Below are 16,689 nucleotides of genomic sequence, written 5' to 3'. Positions count from 1 at the left end.
TTTGGAAATTTTACTTTGGGCATTAATTTCCGTTTAAAGATAACCATTGGAGGAAGTTTCATCCCATCTGCCATACACGTTAGTACAACCGTAGAATGTGTCTTTTCATGCCCTGTAGTTTTGATAAAAATACTTTTCTCACCGACTTTATTAACGGTTGAGTTTGATGGCATATCGAAATTCATGGGTGTTTTATCCATGTTTCCAATGCACGATAACTGATAGCTGTTAGCTTTGCGATGTTTGATTACAAATGTTTGAAAACTAGTCACTTTTTCTTCTAATTCTTTTGGGAGTCTCTGTGCAATTTTTGTTTTTCTTCTTAACACAAAGTCATGTCTTTTCATGAACCGCGTACACCATCCAGGACTTGCAATAAACTCACGAATGCCCATGTTTCTTGCTTCTCGTAAGCATAAAGTCTAATTTTAGATCGAGTTATAATATAACCATTTTCCCGATTTTCGGACACCCACTTTGAGACGTTATCTTCTAATTGCGGCCAATGACATTTCGACCCGTGATTAGCGCATTTATAGGAAGGACTTTCCATTAATTTCTCTTTCTGTTTTCTCCAGTTTCGGACACAACTTTCTCCGACACCAAACAGCTTTGCAGCTTTAACGTTGTTGCTTTGTTCCGCTTCGGCAACAACTTGCAGCTTCAATTTGGCAGTATATTTCTTGGCAGATCTTTTCTCCATAGTGGCTAATGGTAGAATGTTTTCGACCGTTACGCATTAGTTAACTGCTTATTACCATGATTAGAAACCGCAAACCAGCTGGTTGTTTACGGCGGTTGTTAACGGCGTAATTTGGTATCTCATTTGGTGTCTCAAAAAAGTGACTCGCATGATACATGAGGTACATCATAAAATCATGTTTTGGGGTCTAAAATTTAGGGGTTGCATGATACGCGAGATCGCATGATACGCGAGTATATACGGTATATTAAAAGGGAGAGACCAAAGTGAACATTGGCCCCTTACAGAATGAGACTGGGGAAATAATAATCGGGAACCAGGAAATGGCGGAGGAGTTAAGTTAATACTTTGTGTCAGTCTTCGCAGTTGAATACACTACCTTCCAAAAATACTAAATAATGAAGGAGCCTCCCCAAACAGGCACTGGAATGTGGCGACTAGGGGCTTTTCACATAACTTCATTTGAAGTCTACTTGTGACAATAAGCGATTTTCATTTCATATGATAATCCTCAACTCCACTTTCCAGCCTTGTCCCCATAACCTTTGATTACCTTACAGATTAAAAATCTGTCTATTTCAGCCTTGAACATACTTAATGGCCCAGCCTTTACAGCTCTCTGTGGTAAAGAATTCCGCAGATTCACTACCCTCTGAGAGAAGAAATTCCTCCTCCTCCCTGTCATAAATGGGTGACCCATGATCGGTCATGATCTTAATGATTGGCAGAGCAGACTCGATGAGCCAAATGGTTGACTTCTGCTTCTAGGCTTTCAGGTCTTGTGGTCTAAACAGAGGACACAATTTAAGGTAATTGCGAAAAGAACCAGGGGGACTTGAGGAAAGATTCTTCTGGATCTGGCATGCAGTCCTTAACAGCAAAATGTGAATTGTATAATTATCCAAAAAGAAAAGAAATTGCAGGGCAACTGGGAAAAGGCGTGAAGTGGGATGAGTTGAGTTATTCTTGCAGAGTGTCAGCATGGACATGAGGGGCCAAATGGTCTCCTTGTGCTCTGTAATCATTCTAGGATAATAAGTCTACTATTACCGTTCAGATCGCCTCAAAACCAACCTTTGTTTATTTTCTTCTCCCGTTACCAAACCCTTTGGCCTTGCACCATCAACCCTTGGTCATTTATTCCCCACCTCCTGTCCACTTTCCCAGCTTCCCTGTTTGCAGACAATTTGTTACTTCTCCAACATTTTCCAGTTTTGGTGAAAGGTCATTGACCAAAAACATTAAATGTGTTTGTAATGAATGGATAAATTGTTATATATTATATTTTATATTCTGTTGCAGTAATGATATTAAAAAGCCTGGGTTCAAATGCATACAGGCAGTGTGTCTGCTAAAGCTGCAATTAAGGAGTCATAAAAAGTGAGGTTATGACCACTTATGTGGCTACAGATAAAGGGCTAATGGAATCATGTTTTGATTGCTGGAGATTTCCTGGAGTGTTGATAATTTATGAGGGAGTGATATTTAGTCCTAGCTAAGCAGGCCATGGAGCTTAGTGGGATACAGATGATGTAATAAATGGGAGGAGCCAGGTCTGTCTTTTGTTTTGCAGTCTGCTAAAATACTTTAGGTTGAACAGCAGTTTTGTCATAGGATATGAAATGTATAATTTTTTTATTGGAATGATCTCTATAAAAGTATCTGTCCAAAAGGTTGTAAGCAAATCTGTTGTGGTTTAGATTTATTGTCATGTGTACCGAGGTACAGTGAAAGATATTGTTCTGCGTACAGTCGAGGCAGATTGTTTCATACTTGGAAAAACATAGGACATACGATAAATACACAATGTAAATACATAGACATAGACACAGGTGAAGCATACGGAGTATAGTGCTGCAACAGTAGAGAAGATGCGTAGAGAGATCTGTTCAGTCCATGAGAGGGTCATTCAGGAGTCTGGTAACAGCGGTAAAGAAGCTGTTTTTGAATCTGTTAGTGCGTGTTCTCAGACTTTTGTGTCTGCCCGATGGAAGAGGTTGGAAGAGAGAATAACCTGGGTGGGAGGGGTCTTTGATTATGCTGACCACTTTCCCAAGGCAGTGGGAGGTGTAGACAGAGTCAATGGATGGTTTGTGTGATGGATTGGACTGTGTTCACAACTCTCTGTAGTTTGTTATGGCCTTGGACCTAGCAGTTGCCATATCAGGCTGTGATGCAATTGGATGTAATGCTTTCTATTGACCACCTCTAAAAATTGGTAAGAGTCAATGTGGACATGCCAAATTTTCTTAGTTTCCTGAGGAAGTATAGGCGTTGTTTTTGTGCTTTCTTGGTTGTAGTATCAATATTGGTGGACCAGGACAGATTGTGGGTGATGTGTACACTAGGAACTTGAAGCTGTCAACCATCTCCACCTCGACACTATTGATGCAGACAGGAGTGGGATGACACATCGCTTCCTGAAGTCCACGACCAGCTCTTTAGTTTTGCTGATATTGAGGGAGAGATTGTTGTCGTAATACCATGCCACTAGGTTCTCTATCTCCCTCTGACTCATCATTGTTTGATATTCTATCAACTACAGCCGTGTCATCAGCAAACCTGTAGATGGAGTTGGAGCCGAATTTTGAGTACAGTCATGTGTATATAGGGAGTATAGTAGGGTGTTAAGTACACAGCCTTGCGGGGCCCCGGTATTGAGGACTATCATGGAGGAGGTGTTGTTGTTGATCCTTACTGATTGCGGTCTATGGGTCAGGAAGTCAAGGTTCTAGTTGTAGAATAAAGAGCCAAGTCCTAGGTTGTGGAGTTTTAATATGAGCTTGGTTGGGATTATGATATTTAAGACGGAGCTGTCGTCAATGAACAGGCATTTTGACGTATGAATCCTTGTTGTCGAGATGCTCTAGGGATGAGTGTAGGGCCTGAGAGATGGCATCTGCTGTAGACCAGTTGTGGTGGTAGGCAAACTGCAGTGAATCTGGGCATTCTGGGAGTATGGAGTTGATGTGTCTCATGACCAACCTCTCAAAGCACTTCATTATGATTGACGTCAAGGCTACTGGACAGTATTCATTGAGGCATGCTGCCTGGTTCTTTTTGGCATCTTCATTTTGTGTCAATGTTATTTATAAGTGGCATTTGAACTGTATTGTGTTGCTTAATTGGAGTTAGTAGCAGGTTTAGATTGCAAGTTTAAGCTTTTTATTTTTTTTAAGAACTGTTTAACTCATAATTGTAAAGCTATTTCTTTGATGTTAATGTAGTTAATTCTATGTTTAAATGAATGTTTGTTTTAACATAAAACATACCTATTGGTCAGAGTCATCACTCTTTCCTCCAGTTTTACAAATCTCATCCGGCATCTTAACAAATGTTGGGGTCCGGCCTGGTATCCTAACACGTTTCTCTCCCAATAGATGCTGCCAGATCACTGGAGTGTATCCAGCATTTTTTTGTTCTATTGGAGAAATAGGAATGTCAGACAGTGGGACTGAAGAATGATTTCCTGAGTTTGGACTCAGGTACATTTCAGGGATTTAAGTAGATATGTAAACCACATCTAAAACCCATGCAGATTTCAGTCCCATCAACACACATCATACTTGGGACAAAGGACACTGGACACGTTATATTTACAAGTTATATTTATATTGAATTATCCAGTTGGACTGAAAGTCTTTCTGATGGATTGAAAATATGTATCTAACCACAACTTTCTTTTGTTCATTGCACAGGGTCTAGAAGGTCCAAAAGGAGAGCCAGGGGTTTTCGGAAAGCCAGGTCTTGAAGTGAGTATATAATGTTACAGTTTTACATTGTGAAACAATAAACGTGAAGCCTGGTGTTGGGGAACAGAGAGGTGTGAGTGATGAGCTTTGACAGACACTGAAATACCACATTGGGGAACAGTGGTTATGGGGGATAGAGTGTGCAATTATAAAAATGACAGGTCCTGTTCTGGATTGTCGTAAGCTGGTGATTTTGCCGTCATTCAAAACATTGCTGAATGATGGACACTAGTCTTCCTTTTGAGGCATAATGAAGACTACCTGCTCATTAAGATTTGATCCAATATTGATAAAGTTGAACAATGTCTGGTGAGTGATGTATGTCCTCACAACATCAAAAGCAGCTAAGTGCTTTTGCTTCCTCTTTTTCGCAGCAGGAAGCACTTAGCTGCCTTTGATGTGGTGAGGGGCTGACAATCTAGCAAGGGTATTTATAAACATTGTGGTTAGCATCAAAGTAGGATAATGGAGATTGAATGCATGAAGGGAAAGATAGATAAACAATCCACTTAACAGCTGTCTCTGGAGTATTAGAACTGTCAATCACTGGCTAATGCAATGTTTTACTGTCTGAAATTGAATGGAAGAATGGAAGATATGCATTTAAAAAGATTGTTGAGGGATTTAAAGCTCCTTGAAGTTTACTGGGCTTTTGAGGTATCTTCTGACACGTGTAGCAGCTGCTACTTTGAATATTCCAGTCTGAGGCAGCAGATGTTAGGAAAGGGTAAGTGAAAATGCAGTGATATTTCAACCCAGTCCAGGACTTCTCTTTGCTTTCAGGCAGGAGTGACTGATGGGAAGGTATGATGTGGGGGTGGGGGGGAGCAGGGTGAGGGTCCGATGGGAGCTTCTCATGGGGGGAGGATCTCTGTTGGGCATCTGATGGGCATATCTGTGGGGGGGGGGGTCTGATTTGGGGAAATCTGGTGGGGGTCTGGTGGGGGTCTCTGTTGGGGGTCTTTTGGAGAACTGAGGGATGCTGGGGGCAGTATTGCCATTGTGGGGAGAGGGTGCCCTCTGTTGGAATGGGGGAGGGGCACCTGCATTACACACTTGCCCCGTGACACACCAAAGGGTCCACCGTGTCAGGGCCATGCTTGAAAATATCTGCACCAATCCATGCTCACACGAATCCACGGGCATGTAGCTCGCTGCCACCACGGCAGTGAATCAGAGCATTGGAATGGGCGCTAATTCTGGTTTTTAGCCAGACTCGATACTCTGCCTGATCAGGAACCCTGTTGCTGGTGGCAGAGAATCCATCCCATTTGTCTCTCTTCATTTTTCCTTTCAAAATGTGTCATTTCACTCTTCCCTGCATTCAGTTTCATCGAGCAGGCATCTGCCTAGTTCACCAGTCTGTATGTGTCCTTCTGAAATCTGCTGCTATCCTCCACAATGTTTACTATTTCAATGATTTGTATTGTCCTCAAACTTTCAGATTGTGCTCTGCGTATCTACATTTAGGTCATTAATATATATATGGAAGGAACAGTGGTCTGAATACTGACCCCTGGGAATACTACTGTATATTCCTGTCCAAACTTTGATTGCGGTTGAGCTGTATCTCAATTCCACGAACCCATTTTTGACCCATTTGCTTTGATGCCCTTATTGAACAAAAATGTATCAATCTATTTCTTGAAAGCCCCCAGAATCTATTGCCTTTTTGGAGAATTCCAAATTTCCTTTCTGCAAAAGTGCTTTGAGATTTCATTCCTCACTGGCTTAGCTCTAATTCTACGGTTGTATCTTCTTGTGGATTCCTTCATCAGAGAAACCAGTTTCAACCTATCGCGGAACCCTTACAGTGCAGAAGAAGGCCATCAGGTCTGCACCGACCCTCCAAAAAAGCACTTTACCTAGGCCCAATCCCCTGCCCACCCGGGCCTATAACCCCACCTAACCTGCATATCTTTGGACACTAAGGGGCAATTTATTATGACCAATCCACCTACGCTGCACATCTTTGGACTATGGGAGGCAATCTGAGTCCCAGGAGGAAACCCACGCAGACACGGGGAGAAAGTGCAAACTCCACACAGACAGTCACACGAGGTCAGAATTGAACCCAGGTCCCTGACATTGTGAGGTAACTGCTACCCCATAAAACCCTATCTAGCCTATATCAACCCGATAAAATCCTTTTGTCAGCTTGAAGAGCTCATTCAGATCCTGCCTCATTATTCTAAACTCAAGGTAATTTCTAGCTAAGTTATCCAAACTGTCTTTTAAGCTGCAGTGTTACTCTGTATCCCCTCCCAATAGCACAATCCCCACTCCCCAGCCCCACCATTAGGGTTACCAACTCTGGCTGGAACCCAACATGGGAGGCTGGTGAAGTGACTTCACGGCACAGACTAATTGAGGGGCAGCACGGTAGCATGGTGGTTAGCATAAATGCTTCACAGCTCCAGGGTCCCAGGTTCGATTCCCGGCTGGGTCACTGTCTGTGCGGAGTCTGCACGTCCTCCCCGTGTCTGCGTGGGTTTCCTCTGGTTTCCTCCCACAGTCCAAAGATGTGCGGGTTAGGTGGATTGGCCATGCTAAATTGCCCTTAGTGTTCTAAAAAGTAAGGTTGTGGGGAGGGGGGTTGTTGGGTTACGGGTATAGGGTGGATACGTGGGTTTGAGTAGGGTGATCATGGCTCGGCACAACATCGAGGGCCGAAGGGCCTGTTCTGTGCTGTACTGTTCTATGTTCTATGAATGGCCTCATTCTGCGCTATACCACGTGCATAGTTGACAGTAATACTTCTGAGTAGGTACGTAGATACATAGAACATACAGTGCAGATGGAGGCCATTCAGCCCATCGCGTCTGTACCAACCCACTTAAGCCCTCACTTCCACCCTATCCCCGTAACCAAATAACACCTCCTAACCTTTTTTTTGGACACCATGGGTAATTTAGCATGGCCAATCCACCTAACCTGCACGTCTTTGGACTGTGGGAGGAAATCGGTGCACCCGGAGGAAACCCACGTAGACACGGGGTGAACGTGCAGACTCCGCAGACAGTGACCCTGCAGGGAATTGAACCTGGGACCCTGGCACTGTGAAGCCACAGTGGTAGCCACGTGCGCTACCCTGCAGCACGGTAACGAGTAGGCAGCCGCAAAGATATAAAGCAGCTTCAGGGATCTGCTGCATCAAGCTTTTCCACCATGCTGCTTGCTCACTTGGTCTCCAGTCATGTCGGTACGACGGTAAATACTCATTCAGTGTGACATGGAATGAAAGGGAATCAACCTGTCTCCGCTCAATTCCACGTCTGACCTTGAATGATTCTTTCCTCTTCCAGTTGCCCTAGGGGACAGAAATTGGCAGTGCACCACAGCCTGCCCGGTCACCATCTACTCAACCCGACACTAATTAATAACACTAATTAATCACTGTACCAACATCCAACCAGTCTTAGCCGAGCCTAACCTTGGCTCATAATCTGTGTCCTTTCATGTGGCATCACCTCAACTGTTTGGAGTACTGATCATGTGGTCTGTAGCTCATTCAAATATTTCCATCAAGTGGCCTCTGCCGACACCGAATCAGGTTTTTCTGTGGGTGGGGGTATGTTCCTGGCTAAGGGAAAGTCAGCTGGTACCTAAACGTGGGCTGTGATTGGCGGACTCCACGCCATTTTGGGACGGTTAACAACCCTACCCACCAAGGTCAATATGCCCACTGTGAATTTTGCCTGAAAACTGAATGTAGCACTGTGGATGGAGTCTGCACAATGTGCCACGTCCTCATTTCTGTGTTTCAATCCTCTAGAGATAAAGAGCAAACCTTGAGGAAAAAATGGTTCAGCGTTGGTTGAATGTCTGAATAAGCAGGTTACACTCCAGTATTGGAGAGAATGTTACTCTGCACCTAATAACTGATGAATTCTGGGAATGCTGAATTTTAGGTAGAGATATGTTCACTCCCCCAGCAACAAAAATCCTAACTTCAGTGAGCAGAGTATCCTCCCTCATCTCCCTAATCCAGTGAATCATCATCAGAGGCTTGAGAAAAATGAAGCAACTCTTTAAAACTTTATTGCTGAGAATTGAACTACAATTAGAAAGAAAAGCAGGAATTCCTCCCAAAATGCGCAGGCAGCACGGTAGCATGGTGTGTAGCACTGTTGCTTCACAGCTTCTGGGTCCCAGGTTCGATTCCCGGCTAGTGTGGAGTCGGCACATTCCCCCTTTGTTTACATGGGTTTCCTCCGGGTGCTCCGGTTTCCTTCATCAAATCCCAAAAGACGTGCTCGTTAGGTGAATTGGACATTCTGAATTCTCCCTCTGTGTACCCGAACAGGTGCCGGAATATGGCGACTAGGGGCTCTTCACAGTAACTTCATTGCAGTCTTAATGTAAGCCTACTTGTGACAATAACAAAGTTTATTATTATTAGGGTCAGCGTACACTGTTCCAGTCACTGATCCTAAATTCCTGCCCAAATTAAAGGCTGCTCAGTTAGGTGCCAGTCAATATTGAGCAGAGACGTCACAGAGAGTCTGTGTTGAGTATGGAATGTGCCGTCTTCCTCTGCAGGCACTGAGGCAGAGCTGATGTTTGTGTTTAACCATCACACTAACCCTATAGTTTATAAAGCAACTTTGCACTGTGAGGTACCTCCCCTGACACACTCTGAAAGGGCTCATTCATCCCACAGCATTCCAAGCTCAGCATCTGTGAATGGGGAGCACATTTTGCCCAGTTCCAACTGTGTTACCTGAGTATTGAAGGCAGGGCTGGAGTGGGGGGAGGGGTGGGTGAGGGAAGGTGGGGGGGGGGGGGGGGGGGGGGGCTGCTGGGGAAGGCGAGGGACTGACTGATCTCGTACAGTGAAACACAAACCTGTCAGCCAGTGCCGCTGCTCAGTAATCCACTCAAACATCAGGAAATGGTTTATTAATCCTTAATTAATAAACTAAACAGTAAAAAATCTAACTCCACAGAAACGCCAGATTTTTCCAAATGCTTGTTTTGCAATATCCCCTTTGGTTTCCCCCCCCCCCCCCCCCCCCCCCCCCATCTACTACATGCATCACATTCGCTCTCTGCTGTGTCTCAGTAGGGAGCACTCTCACCACAGCATCAAAAGATTCTGGATTCAAATCCCCCTCGTGAGACATGAACACGAAGACTGACATTTCAGTGCAGTACTGAGGGAGTGCTGCACAGTTGGAGATGCCATTTTTTGGGATGAAATGTGAAACTGAAAGATTGTCTGCCCTCTCAGGGGGACATATTTGGTTTAAGAAAAACAGGGAGTGGGAAGTTCTCCCCAGTTTGTTTATCGCTTGACCAATAGCAGTAAGCTTAAATGGCTGAATGGAGGATGTGGAGCGAGGCCAACAGTGCGGGTTCAATTCCCATACCAGTTGAGGTTATCCATGAAGGCCCTGTCTTCTCGACCTTGCCCCTTGACTCGGGTATGGTGACCCTCAGATTAAATCACCACCAGTCAGCTCCCTCTAAACGGGAAAGCAACCTATAGTCCTCTGGGACTATGGCGACTTTCATTCATTTCTTCAGTGGTCACAGAGGAGAGTTCAATGAAACGGTTTATTGCCAATGCAAACTGTGTAAAGCACAATTCAGGTTCCAGCCAGGACTGGACTCAACAGCAAGGCTCCTACCTGGGCTGGCTTTTATGTCCCTGTCCAATATCCCGTTGATGGGTCGCCACTCAGCAGGGGAACTCATACTCCATGAGGTCCACGGGGAGATTAATCGATTCTTCCGCATGGGTCTCATGGGGGTTATAACATCCCTCCCCACCAATGTCCGTAGGGCCTTCTGCAAAAATTGGGGCAGGAGGGTGCCTGCTCTTCTTTGTCCGCAGCTGGGTTTCCAGTGACTGCGTGTAGCGTGTCGGAGAACGCCATTTTCTGGATGACCGCCTGGGGGTGGCACTACCACTGGCGGTTGATCCTCTGCCGACAGAAGCTTCTGATGCCTGGATCTTCATGTCCCAGTTGGAGTCGATGATCTCCCGCATCTTGGTATCGGACACTCAGAGGGCAATGCCCCAGAATGCCCATGGGTTGAAGTGAAGCGATTGGAACCTGGTCCTTCCAAAGGGGAGCCGCACAATGCTGGACACCTGCCATGGAGGTGGTCCAGGTGTTGTACGCTCCTGCGTCTGTACTTGGTGCGAGACTGGCCCTGTCTGTCACACCACCATCCCAGGAATCCATTTTGCACCCTCCCTGAAGTTCCGGATGTGAACTTTGTCTCCTGGCTGGAACAGTCCGGTTCCCGTTTGTCTGTCTGGGCCAGATCTTTGCTGTTCCTGGCTCCGGCATACTTTCAAGAACAAAGCACAAAGAACAATACAGCATAGGAACAGGCCCTTCGGCCCTCCAAGCCTGCACCGATCACGTGTCCTATCTAGACCAACTGCCTGTATCCTTCTAAATCCCGTCTGTTCATGTGTCTATCCAGATAAGTTTTAAAGGTCGCTAACGTATCTGCCTCAACCACCTCACTTGGCAATTAATTCCAGGCCACCACCACCCTCCATGTAAAAAAACCTACCTTGGACATCTCCATTGAACCTTACCCCCTTCACCTTGAACTTATGCCCCCTTGTAACTTTCATTTCCGTTCTGGGAAAAGCCTCCAACTGTTCACCCTATCTATACCCTTAATAATTTTATAAACTTCTATCAGGTTGCCCCTCAGCCTCCGTCTCTCTAGGGAGAACAATCCCAGTTTATTCAATCCCCTCATAGCTAATACCCTCCAATACTCAGGTAACACAGTTGGAACTGGGCAAAATGCGCTCCTGATGGTTCTGCCATTTATTTTATAGCACCTGAATTGGATCTACTAAAATGCATCGCCTCACATTTGTCCGGGTTTCATAGAATTTACAGTGCAGAAGGAGGCCATTCGGCCCATCAAGTCTGCGCCGGCTCTTGGAAAGAGCACCCTACCCAAGGTCAACACCTCCACTCTATCCCCATAACCATAACCTAGTAACCCCACCCAACACTGAGGGCAATTTTGTACACTAAGGGAAATTTATCATGGCCAATCCACCTAACCTGCACATCTTTGGACTGTGGGAGGAAACCGGAGCACCCGGAGGAAACCCACGCACACACGGGGAGGATGTGCAGACTCCGCACAGACAGTGACCCAAGTAGGAATCGAACCTGGGACCCTGGAGCTGTGAAGCAATTGTGCTATCCACAATGCTACCGTGCTGCTTAAATTCCATCTGCCATTTCTCTGCCCAATTTTGCAGCCTATCTACATACTGTTATATTCTCTAACAATCTTCATCACTATCCGCAACTCCTGCAATCTTAGTATCATCTGCAAACTTGCTAAACCGCTACGTTTTCTTCCAAGTCAATTATATGTATTACAAAGAGCAGAGGTTCCAGTACTGATCCCTGCGGAACACCACTAGTTACAGACTTCCATTCGGAAAGACACCCTTCCACTGCTACCCTCTGTCATCTATGGCCAAGCCAGTTCTGAATCCATCCATCCTGACCCCATGTGATTTAATCTTTTGCACCAGCCTGCCATGAGTGACCTTATCAAATGCTTTACTAAAGTCCATGTAGACAACATCCACAGCCCTTCCCTCATCAATCATTTTTGTCACCACCTCAAAAAATTAAATTAATTTAGTGAGATATGACCTCCCTCTTACAAAACCATGCTGTCTGTCGCTAATAAGACCATTCACTTACAAGTGTGCATAGATCATATCTCGGAGAATCTTTTCGAACAATTTCACTCTCACTGACGTCAAGCTCACTGGCCTATAATTACCTGGATTATCCTTGCAGCCCTTCTTAAATAATGGTACAACATTGGCTATCCTCCAATCCTCTGGGATCTCACCTGTGGCCAATGAGGACACAAAGATTTCTGTTTGAGGCCCAGCGATTTAATCTCCTGTCTCCCTCAGTAATCTGGGATAGAAGCCATCTGACCCTGGGGATTTGTCTACCTTAATGCTTTTAACATGCCTAACACTACCTCCCTCGTAATAATGACCTGTTTTAAAGTATTTACACATCCCTCTGAGACGCCACCAATCAACGTGTCCTTCTCCTTTGTGAATACTGATGCAAAATACTCATTAAGGACCTTATCTACTTCCTCTGGTTCCACACATAATTTCCCTCCTTTGTCGTTGAGTGCACCAACTCTTTCTCTAGCTACCTTCTTGTTCCTAATATACATATCAAATGCTTTGGGATTCTCCTTAATCCTGTTTGTCAACGACATTTCATGACCCTTTTTGCCCCCCTCACTCCCTGCTTGAGCTCTTTTCTACTTTCCTTGTATTCCTCAACTGCTTCATCTGTTTTAGTTGCCTGTACCTCTCATATGCAGTTTTTTTCTTTTTGAGAAGATTCTGAATTTCCCTGGTCATCCATGGATCCCGGATTCTGCCTTTCCTGTCCTTCCTTTTTACCGGCACATGTCTGTCCTGCACTCCCATCAACTGCTCCTTCCAGCCAATATCGGGGAACGCAAGGCTGAGGCGAGTCCTGAGTTGTTGGCCCATTAAAAGTTCCCCCGGTCGTGGTATGTGGCGTGATACGATAACAAAATAAAAACCGAGCCAGTCGTGTTGCCATGGATCCCATGATCTGCTTCGTCAGACCCTTTTTGAAGGTTTGCACCGCCCGCTCAGCCAGCCCAGTCAATGGCGGGTGGTGCGGGGCTGTGCAGGTATGTCTCACTCCGTTGGCTTTCATGAACTGTCTGAACACTTCGCTGGCAAAGGGGGTTCCATTATCCATGATCAGCAACTCCGAATGCCATGAATACTAAAGGAGAGCCGGAACCTCTTGACTGTCGCCCTCCATGTTGTGGATGACATTTGGTGAACTTCCAGCCATTTGGAATGGGCATCCACTATGAGCAGAAACATAGATTCCTGGAAAGACCTGGAGAAATCAGCATGTAAACGCACCCATAGCCGGCCCGGCCATTCCCACGCATATAGCGCTATTGCAGGCAGCAATTTCTGCTGCTCTTGCAGGTGGCACACTGTTGGGCCAGTCTTACATGCCTGGCCAACACACATTGCTACGGGCCAGTATCTTCATCTTTGAATACCCCCGGGTGACCATTGTGCAGATCCCGTAGTATGGGGCCTCTACCCTGGTGTGGAACCACGACGCAGCCCCCCTCTATGCTGAGCTCCAACAGCTTGTTCACCTTCAGTTCTTCAGATCTTCAGTTCACCTGGTAACCTCCAGTGCTGGCCCCTGTACAAGACAATGTGGCTGACTTTCGCCAATACAGGGTTGTTCTGCGTCCAATCACGTGTCTGTACAGTGGTGACCAGCAAGGTATCCGTAAAATTCAGCATGAAGATGACTGGGGCTGGTATAGCACGTTGGGCTAAATAGCTGGCTTGCAATTCAGAACAATGCCAGCAGCACGGGTTCAATTCCTGTACCGGCCTCTCCAAACAGGTGCCGGAGTGTGGCGACTCGGGGCTTTTCACAGTAACTTCATTGAAGCCTACTAGTGACATTGTGCGATTATTATTATTACTTCATTGGCTGTTGGTGGAGACGGGAGCCGAGTCAGCAGCAGGAGTCTGCTCAACGCATACCTGGGCGATGCTTGAAAGCGTATTCCCATACCACTGGAACAGGGCCCATTTTTGAATCCTGGCAGATGCTATCAGTGGGATTGCCTTAACCTCTTTAGATAGACAATCCCAGAAATGACTTGTGTTCCTTTGCGATGGTGAACCGACGCCCGCATACGTACTGGTGAAACTTTTCCACTATGAACACCATTTGTAGGCAACACAGTAGCACAGTGGTTAGCACGGTTGCTTCAGAGCTCCAGGGTCCCAGGTTCGATTCCCGACTTGGGTCACTGTCTGTGTGGAGTCTGCATGTTCTCCCCATATCTGTGTGGGTTTCCTCCGGGTGCTCCGGTTTCCTCCCACAGTCCAAAGATGTGCAGGTTAGGTGTCTTAGTCATGATAAATTGCCCTTAAGTGTCCAAAAAGGTTAGGTGGGGTTATTGAGATAGGCTGGAGGCATGGGTTTAAGTAGGGTGCTCTTTCCAAGGGCTGGTGCAGACTCGATGGGCTGAATGGCCTCCTTCTGCACTGTAAATTCTCTGATTCTATGATGAACACAATGGCCAAACCCTCTTTTCCGATCTGAATATAATTCCGTTCCGCTGCGACCAATATCCTGGACTCGAATGCGATTGGTTGCTCTCTTCATCAGCCATATGGTGGGACATCACCACCATGTCTTACGGTGAGGCATCACATATTACAAAAAGGGGCTAGGTGAGGTCATAATGCATCAGCAAACTGGACGATGTTAGCTGTTTGTTTAGTCGGGCAAAAGCTTCCTCCTGAGGCATCCTCCGCATCCATTCATGGTGCTTTTTCAGCAAGGCGTGCAGAAGGGCGAGTATGGTGACTAGGCCAGGAATGAATTTCTCCTGATAGTTTGTGAGACTGAGAAATGACCGCAACTTGGTCACATTTTTTGGAACGGAGGCTTGTCGAATAGCTCGTGCCTTCACCTCCACCGGGTTAAGTCCATTCCGGTCTACCCGATACTCCAAGTAGGTGACCTCCTTGGTTTGGTTTGGAACACACACTTCCCCCTCTTGAGGCGGATGCCTGACTCCGAAGACTGGTGGAGGAGTTTGTCCAGGTTGCTCAGATGCTCGCTTTCCGTGCTCAGGTTACCAGGATGTCGTCCAGGGAGATTGTCACACGCGGGAATCCTCTTAGGATATTCTCGAACAAAACAGTCCCAATCTTTAAAATGCCCCAATTATAACTCAGTGCTCCGTGCATAATGTGCTTCTTCAAAAGGGCCACTGCCCCGTGCTGTGCGTCTCTCCTGCTAAAATATAACTCTATCACTCGGTGACTGGAAAGTCTGTTATTCAGTACACACTGGGTGAGTTCATAGAGAGGTCAGCGAGCAGACTGCAGACATTCTGGCTCTGGTATTCCTGGAGATATATTATATATTTTATAGGTATACAAATCAATATTATATCCAGCAACATTCACTTCTCACCAAAACAACCTTCAGAGAGACAGTAATTATATTTAAATTTGGTCTTTATCGGTCATATAAAATTGCTGCTTATGGAGCAAGAGATGAAAGCACCAATTAGCGAAAATAGTCCTTGGAAAGGGATGAATTTCTGCGACAAATTAATCTGACAGTTTTACTGTTTTGCTTCATCCCCCCACTCCCCCCCACCCCCTGTGCATCACAGCTGTGAGCCCATGATTATTACAGGGTGTAATTTGACACTTTTCTCTAACTGACTAATTAATAACAAACGGATAAGCAGCTCCAGCAGGAGCTAATGCTGAATCTTTCCTCACATTTTGGAGCATTAACTTCTACTTTAACTGTGTAATGGTTGGATTGCATTCATTGGATTGAGGGATGATGCAGGGACAAGCATGCTTCTTGCTGATAATGTTTCAATGAATGTCTGCCTGATCTATGAAAGTCTTACATCTCATCCATCGGGCCCTAAGTTACGGAGCAGCTCTTTTCTCCACACCCACATTCACCACTTTTGACTGCTATTAGCTATTTTCCTCAATTCTTCCAAACAATCTATCGCACCCCCCCCCCCCCCCCCCCCTTCTTCACCTCTTACATCCTCCCTCAAAGCACAACTAATTGCCCCATCAATTAGTTCATTCCCAGGCTCTCTCAGTATCCCCATGCCCTGTCAATCTACAGGCTCCCCAAACTCAGGTTCTGTGGCACCTCCTGGTGTAGCCTCTCACTTTTAGCTCAGGTGATGCCATGTGCTCGAGTGTCACCTGGGTAGAAATATCAAAACCAACACTTAACTTTAGCTCAGATCTGAATCTGAGATGGGTCTGGAGAATGGTCACTAATTGAACAAAGAACAATACAGCACAGGATCAGGCCCTTCGGCTCTCAAAACCTACGGCAACTATGGTACCTGCTTAAACTAAAACCGTATGCACTTACGGAATCTGTATCCTTCCATTCCCACCCTATTCATATATTTGTTTAGATGTCGCTTAAATGTCGCTATCGTACCTGCTCCCACCACCTCCCCAGGCAGCGCGTTCCATACATTTACCACTCTGTGTAAAAAAACGTGCCTCGCACACCTGTTATAAACTTTTCCCCACGCACTTTAAACCTTTTTCCCATAGTACTTAACTCTCCTACCCTAGGAAAGAGAATCTTACTATCCACTCTGTCATGC

General features: G+C 45.7%; 1 protein-coding gene across 2 annotated transcripts in view; it reads left to right on the top strand.

Moving 5' to 3' along the window:
• col9a2 (procollagen, type IX, alpha 2) overlaps positions 1–16,689 on the top strand; it is a 202,525-nt gene that overhangs the window by 16,977 nt on the left and 168,859 nt on the right. For both annotated transcript variants that reach the window (XM_038801996.1, XM_038801988.1), the window contains one exon: positions 4,402–4,455. In XM_038801996.1, coding sequence (XP_038657924.1) covers positions 4,402–4,455 — 54 coding nt within the window. The remainder of the gene's footprint in view (positions 1–4,401; positions 4,456–16,689) is intronic.

The sequence above is a fragment of the Scyliorhinus canicula genome, chromosome 1 (assembly GCF_902713615.1).
Source record: "Scyliorhinus canicula chromosome 1, sScyCan1.1, whole genome shotgun sequence".
Taxonomy (NCBI): Eukaryota; Metazoa; Chordata; class Chondrichthyes; order Carcharhiniformes; family Scyliorhinidae; genus Scyliorhinus; species Scyliorhinus canicula.
This window is presented reverse-complemented; position numbering and strand designations above follow the sequence as displayed.